This window comes from Anser anser (assembly GCF_964211835.1).
Source record: "Anser anser genome assembly, chromosome: 3".
Classification (NCBI taxonomy): domain Eukaryota; kingdom Metazoa; phylum Chordata; class Aves; order Anseriformes; family Anatidae; genus Anser; species Anser anser.
The window spans coordinates 109,674,699-109,682,371 of NC_139722.1; the positions used below are offsets into that span (position 1 = coordinate 109,674,699).

Sequence of the window (7,673 nt, forward strand, 5' to 3'; positions counted from 1 at the left end):
AATTTCATTACTTTTCTAGCAGTGTAGGCATGTTTATTTGAAGTGCTTGCCACAGATCTTTATTTTTTCCAGAAGGAATCGTGATACTTGAATTCCCACACCAGATGCAAGATTTGCTGGGAAAGCTTTTATTTTCCTACAGCGTTTCTTCTGTTTCAGCACGTTAATTATAGCATAGGATGAGGTTTGTAGGATTATCAGGGGAAGTTAGCAGGCAAATAGGCTTTAAGGCCGACCGTCGTTCTCCATCCACATTCGCTACTTCAGCGCAGCAGTGACAGGAGGACGTTTGTCGCGTATAACTCCCTGCAGCTGGGGAGGTTCGGTTTCCTTTTAGCGCTTCGGTGCCGTTTCACGCCATTACCGATTTATTTCTCAGACGCCCACCCCCGCCGCTCCCCTCAGGCGCCTGAGGCGCGAGGCGGGAGCCTCCCTCAGCCCCTCCCCGCGCAGCCCCTCTCGCGAGACCTCCGCGCGGCCAGGAGCGCGCTCCCCCCGCCCCGCCCCGCGTTGCCTAGCGACCCGAGCCCCGCCCCGTGCGCGCGGCGGTGGCGGCGCGGCGCGCAGTCGCGGCGGCGGCGGGCTCTATATAAGGGGAGGTGCGCGGGGCCCGGCCCGCAGCGGGGAGGATGTCGCGATACGGCCGTTACGGTACGGGCGGGAGGGCGCTGGGCACCTCAGCGGCCACCGGCGGAGCTGGGGGGGGGGGTTGCGCTGAGGGGAGGGAACGAGGGAAGGAGGGAGGGCGGCCGCTGTCCCGCGAACGGCTGCGGGGGGAGGTGGCGACCGCCGCGCGTGGCTCGGGGCCGCCGCCGGACCCGGGAGGCGTTGGGCGGCGGGGGGAGAGCGATAGCGGCGGGCGCGCAGCAAAATGGAGGCGGCGCCCAAGATGGCGGCGCCTAAGGGCCGCGGGGGGGGGGGGCGGCCGCGCCGCGCCGCGTTGAAGGCCTCGTGCGCCGCGCCTGCGCAGTGCTGGGGGTCCCGGGCTGACATGGCCGCCCCGCGCCCCCCCCCTCCCCTCAGAGACCAAGGTGTATGTGGGGAACCTGGGCACCGGCGCCGGCAAGGGCGAGCTGGAGAGAGCCTTCAGCTACTACGGGCCGCTGAGAACCGTGTGGATCGCCAGGAACCCGCCGGGGTTCGCCTTCGTGGAGTTCGAAGACCCGAGGGATGCTGAGGACGCCGTGCTGGGACTGGACGGGAAGTACGTGTGTGACCACACAGCCCCCGGGTGCCGCCACGCTGCCTCACCTCGTCCTGCGCTGCCCCGGCGCCTGTCTGCCGAGCTGCAGTCGCTGGGCATAAAACCTTTCCTGTGACTAACAATCTCCATGTGTTGCAGGATAATATGTGGCTCCAGAGTGAGAGTGGAAGTGTCGACGGGGATGCCCCGTCGCTCCCGTTACGACAGGCCTCCTGCCCGGCGCCCCTTTGACCCTAATGACAGATGCTATGAGTGTGGTGAGAAAGGCCACTATGCTTATGATTGCCATCGCTATAGTCGCCGAAGGAGGAGCAGGTACGTGCGGGAGCGCAGCGGCTGGGTTGCTTCGCCAGTTCACTTTTGTGTAGCTCTTGTTAGCAAAGAAAAAGCCAGTTTTAACTCTTAATGCTGTAAGTCAACAGGTGTATTTCACTTTTTTTTTTTTGCTAATACATATCAAATGTTACTATCTTAATAATCAACCTGGTCAAAACCTTTCAGGTTTCTTCGTTTGAGTCAGTCGCCTTGATTCAGAATGTCACGAGCCTTAAGATTTCATGCTGAGGCGCCTTGCAAATCCGACACTTAAGATCCTCCTAGACCTTGAGGTGATCAGCATAAGAGGCCAGATCCCCTCGAGCCATCTACACGTAGCTTCACCTTATTCTTTAAGGGCAGAAAATTTGAGACGGTGACCGCCGTAACAGTAAATTTGGCTTTCAGTTGGGGCCCCCCCTCCGGTTTAGAAAGAGGAACACCAGATTGACCACATTCCCAGCTAGAAAAATCTTCTTGCGTCAATCAAGCCTCACCCTGGCTCATTGGGCTGTCAGTTTGATCGTCGTTAGATTGAAGAGAACACCTAGATGCAGCGATCGGCTATAGATACTTCTAGATCGTCTAGATCTGCTAGACCTTGGGCCAAAGAGGGTCGACCTGCAAACTTGCAAGGTTTATTTTAAATACGCATTACAGTGTTTTTTTATTCTAATGTAATTCTGCAATGTAATTCAGCTTTTAACATTTTTCTAGGTAGTAAAATTGCTCAAGGCAAGTAGGCCCAGAGATTTTTTCCAACTCACAGATGCTAGTGATGTGGTTTTTGTTTTTGTTTTTATTTTCTTTTTAGTTTTCTGAAAGTTTTGACTTCAGCAGGGCCTCACATGTAGTGGTGGCTGAAGCTGTTTTCTGATACGTGTTTTCTCCAACCTAAACCCAGGTCCCGGTCTAGATCCCGTTCCAGGTCCCGAGGAAGGAGGTATTCTCGGTCACGCAGTCGAAGTCGTGGTAGGAGGTAAGATTCTGGTTGTTTTGGATTTGTTTGTTTCTGTTCTTGCTTTTCCCTCACCTCTGTACCTCTTTGTACTCTTTGTGAAAAATACTTTAAGGTAACTTGGATTTTTCGTTTTTGTTTTGTAGGTCAAGGTCAGCTTCCTACCGCAGGTCCAGGTCAATCTCTCCTCGTAGGTATAGATCATTTTCACCTCGGAGGTCACGGTCTGGATCTTTAAGGAGATCAAGGTACGTATTACCTGTTAAGTTTTAAGGTCACAATGCTGTTGAAGGGAACTTAATTGTTGGAGTTAGCATTAACTTTATTTTTCTGCTGTCCTTAGCATTCATAGGAAGTTTCATGGGGTTACATCCCTGGGCTAACCTGAAACATTTATCTAAAGTTAGAAACCTGTTCATACAAATTCTGAACGACCATTTCTGATCTTTTTCATAGTGTCCCAAAACTAGGTTTGTGATTTTGATCTATGGTCAAGGCTTTCTTCTTCAAGGATACAGAGTAATTACATACGGCAGGGCAGCAGGATTTCTTACGTGGATGATACTACTGGTCAAATCTATTACAACTTTCTAATAATACCGCTAATTTTGCGGAAGTAACTTGAGTAACTTTAATTATTTGCATAATGTTAGTGATTTCAGAGAACTGTGTTGAAAGATCTCTGCTGTATGAGTCGCATAGTAGTGGCTGATTTTTCACTGCTCTTTTCTAGGTCTAGGTCCAGATCACGCTCAAGGTCTCGGTCTGTTGTATGGCCTCGAAGCAGGTATGGTGCTTGTTTTTAATTAAAACAAGTAATAACGTTTGTCTTCCTTCCTTCCTTCCTTCTCCTAGGAAGTTTGTGGCAGGAAGGGGTTAGAAGGTTGTGCAGCATAGCAATATTTCCTCTTAATGTTAATAACTTACGCCTCTTTTTTGTCCGTGGCTGCATCTATATATCTAAGTACATGGAGCCATAAACAAAGCATATATATGATTTGTGCAGGATGGAAAGAAGTTTAGAAAATTACTGGTTTTGTACGTAGAGAATACTTGAACAGGATACTGCAGGAAATGTTACTTACTTTTTTTGTAAATTCTGACTGCTGAATACAAGCAATAAGATTCCTACCGTTGACTCAGCTGTTGCTCATGGCTCTTCAGCATTGTCACAGTTCTGAGAATGAAATGAAATGAAGTTGCTGTAGTGATAAGAACTGTGTTACCTGGGGTAGGACGCTTGGCTTTAGAGTTCTGAAGGGCTGAATGAAGGGGACCCCGAGTCCCAGTGCTACAGGTGGTGTTTCTGAGGACTGCTCTGGCACACGTGCCTGTGGATCTGGGTGTTTCCTGCATGCCAAAATAGAAGTTGAGGAAGACAGATACAAATACTCCTGTGTTAACAAAAATGTGATAGGCAGGAAGGAATTGCTCTTGTGGTAGAGTGGGTGAAGAGATGGGCTTCGTTAGGGTCTGCTGGCTGCTTTAGGACTTGCACGCTGAGCCTTTAGGAGGATGGTGACTGTTGCCTATTACTGGAGCTGTCCTACTGCATAGCAGGCACATCTGAGCAGCAAGTAAATGACTAGCCAGGCTCAGATTGCAGGCTGCTGCTGCGGAAATCTGGGTACTGCTGTGACGTTTGGTGGCTCCTGGTTCTGGGACAGTCAGGCGCCTGCAGGAAAGATACTTGATGCTCTTACTGAAACTTGTAAGGAATGCTGATTCCACGGGTCTGCAGCTGCAGGGGTGAGCAGTGGTAGTTAGGACTGGAATGACAGAAGCATTGTGCAAAGCCTAAATGGTCCTGGTCCTGCTTCTAGAGCTGCTGGCTGTCAGTCCTTATGATGGCGTACTCCTGGAGTGAGGAATTGCCAGTACCGGTAGTAAGATGATGGTGTATGCTGGTTTTCTGCCTTTTTGACTGAAGGAAGTCATGCTCACGCTACAAAATAGGAGTTCTGGGCAGACTTGAGCAACTCCATTCTGTGCAACTTTGATGCAGTAAGAAAACTGCTGGTTACAGTGTTGAGGACTGTTACAGATGATGGCTCAATATAGTGGCCAGGAAGGTTTAAAAGCAGTTGCACTTATTTATTTAACGTGTGTAGAAAGCAATAGGCAAGGTAAGGTGACTATTGATTGCCCCCCTATAAACAATTGCAGACAGAAAATGGAGGGTGGGGGGAGAGGAATTGTTCTAGTGTCAGAATTCATCCAGGTGGTATTACAAAATCTTTGAAAACTGGATGTTAAATTTAGTTCTTTAAAAGAAACAGCCACAAGAGCATTACTAAGTAACACAGCAAGCATTTGAGTAGGTAATGTAACATGATCGATGTGTGAGAAGTCTTTGAATAGATTTTAACCCATAAGATGACCTGGGAAGAGTTTACAAATTACAAAGTCCGAGTAGCCAGATGCCTAATGCAACTAAAGCTATTGGGATAACTAATGAAAACTACGTTGTACTTGAATAAAAGTGGCATTCAGAACTAAAGACGATGTGCATCAGCTTTTCAGCACGTCTGACTGCAGTTTCCTAACATGGTGTTTAATTAAAAGATTTTCTAAGATGACACTTTAATTATTCTTCCCTTTGCGAAAAGAATGCTGGATGGGGAGGAGCTGGGGGGGAGACTGGGACAAAGCCGCCTGTTCTGTAGAAGTGGTAGCCAAGCTTTGCTGGGGAGCTTCTTGTGCTTGTACTGTTGTCTCCTGACAAGCGGAGTGTGGAATAAGAGAGAAAGGATTCTTCTGAAATACCATGAGGAAAGCTTGCTGCGCCAGAGTGGAGCATTCCTCTCTGGTTTATGATGCTGTGCAGTGTGAAATTGCTGTTGCTGGTTAAGCTAACTTTCATTGTGTGTGCATGCCACTGGCTGCTTTGCTGAGCTTTATTTTTCTCCTGTTGTAGGTCTGGGTCCCATGGTAGATCTAAATCTGGCTTACCTGCTAAAAGGTGAGCGTATAAATACAACTGGCACTCACTAATTTTTTTTGTCATGATTCAAAGTATGTGTTTGGACCAGTATTTTAGTTGCATGTGGAAGAGTCTTTTTAATGGCTGATTTTTAAACATATTTTTATACATTTTTTTATATATATATTTTTTTGTTATAGCTGACTTTTTTGGGTTGGTCAGCAATTCTTCCAGGATTGTGGGTATCTGGCACGTTCTTGTCAAACCCATGTGATATGACGACAAAGTATTTTTGGCAGGATTTGGGGCATATATTACACTATCTCTGTTCTCAGTCCTCCTGTCTTTCCTTCACTTGGTTCGCTGCTCCTGCTCTGCAGGATTACTGTGACCATTTTACAGCTGGTTGGAAGCTGTGTGTTGCTCTCTCCTGAGGGCTTCAGCTTTCAGCAGTTTTCTTTCTCAACTGCAGCTTCTTGCTTAAAGTAAGTCTTTAAATGGGGTGTAGTTGCTATCAGCAGCATTAAGGGTGGTGTCGCTGTATGTAAAAACATCAGCTCTTACTGTTTTGAAGTGGACAAAAGCGGTGACTTGGATGTATGCAAGCTAGTACATGAAAAATTATATTGCTATCTTTTTTTTTCCAGTCGCTCAAAGTCCAGATCACCATCTCCAAAGAGAAGGTAGGAATATCTTAAAACTACAGCGTAGTAACCTACTTTCATGAAACTTTGTTCAAGTGCACTAGAAAATGGTGGCAGATGAGAATCAACTATTGTAAAGTTCCTGAGGAATTTAGAATCTGGGGAAGAAGTGAGCAGTGGAGCAAACAAAACGAGCACAGCTGGAAAAGGGGTAATAAGGTGTGAAGCAAACCACCAGCACATGGCAGGATTAAATTCCTGTTCGTGAATCCTCACAGTCAGCTCTTACACAGTTGTGCAGCTCTTACTGCACGCTGTGAAGAAAGAAGCATTTCCTCTCTGTAACTGGAGCAGTAGATGCTGGAATTTTGGTAGGGTGATACCCATACACAGGGCTAGCTCCAGACTGGAGCCACGCAGGTTACAGCTCACCTTCATCTTGGCAGGGTAAGAATCCTGCGCGCAGCTGGAGAGCAGACTCCGAGGTGCTTTCCTCGAGCAGGCTTGATGTCTTGCCTAGTTCTCACTCACCTAGTGCGCTTATTTCAATGGGCCCTTTCACACTTCAACTTGTTACTTACATGGTGTAAAATGTAACTGGATGAGCTCCAATACTCCTCATGAACTGCGTATGAAAATAGCATGGAGAGGGACAATGCTGGAAAGAGGTTTCCTGCGTTCAGGAAACCTGGGGCAGTATGGATATTGTGTTGGTTTTACTGTAGGAGTTGTTCTTACTCCTTTTTCTTTCCCTTTCAGTCATTCACCATCAGGAAGCCCTTGAAGGAGTGCATGTCCTGAAAGAATGGATTCAAGTTAAAAGGTTTAAGAAGAAAATTTATTTTGTTTACATTATTATAAGGGATTTTGTGGTGTCTTTATAAATGTAAGGGCTTAGTCCTAGAAGGCTGTTTCTATTGACTAACAACAATTGGCATGTGTTTGGATCTTTTAAAAGTCTTATTCGTAGACTAATGCAAAACTCTTTTGTTGTGTTAATGTTCTGTGATCTGGAAATGTTGGGCTTTTTTATTGGCGCATTGAAATAAACCGTGCATTTCTAACTAAGAAATCCTTTGTGGTAACCCTGCTGTTTGTTACTACTTGGGCAGCTACCGCAGGGCACGTGCCAGCACGTGAGCCGAGTGTGGCGCAGCAGCCACTCGGTGGCTGTCCTGCAGGCGAGGCTCCTGTAGGACTTCCGCGGAGCTCTGATCCACGGGGAGCATTACCAATGCCGCTTGTCAGTCTTCCTGTCCATTCCTGACTGTTACGATTTTTAGGCTGCATTTTTATTTGCACCTCCTCAGAGTTCAGTAAAGCTGAAAACCTGACTTACCCTCTTCTGCCACCACCAGGATGTTTCTGAAGTGCTCCCTCCAGTGGGGTGGATGGCGTTAATTAGAACCTGTCACATCCTCTGCTGTCCTGCATCCTCTGCTCTCACCTCACCTTAGCTTCAGGCAGAACGTACGTAGTACGTAGTTGGGAGAAGTCATGCAGAACCTGCTTGAGCACTGGTTTCCATCCAAAGCACTGCACTCCTTGGTGAGTGAGAAGTTCTTTTATTCAAGAGGGATACCGTTCAGAAAGCGTACAGAAATCTGAAGAGAAAGGGGAGCCATTCCT

General features: G+C 47.5%; 1 protein-coding gene across 2 annotated transcripts; it reads left to right on the top strand.

The window, feature by feature from the left end:
- Positions 1 to 458: 458 nt before the first annotated feature.
- Positions 459 to 7,116, top strand: LOC310897771 (serine/arginine-rich splicing factor 7-like). 2 transcript variants are annotated; one of them, XM_083831727.1, is made up of 9 exons: positions 459 to 651; positions 1,024 to 1,204; positions 1,343 to 1,519; positions 2,424 to 2,498; positions 2,624 to 2,725; positions 3,211 to 3,264; positions 5,395 to 5,439; positions 6,048 to 6,083; positions 6,804 to 7,116. In XM_083831727.1, exons 1-9 carry the CDS (start codon positions 630 to 632, stop codon positions 6,826 to 6,828), a joined length of 717 nt encoding a protein of 238 aa, XP_083687853.1. In that variant the 5' UTR covers positions 459 to 629; the 3' UTR covers positions 6,829 to 7,116. The 2 variants fall into 2 exon arrangements, with proteins under 2 accessions (XP_083687853.1, XP_083687854.1); XM_083831728.1 differs by lacking the exon at positions 5,395 to 5,439.
- Positions 7,117 to 7,673: the final 557 nt, after the last annotated feature.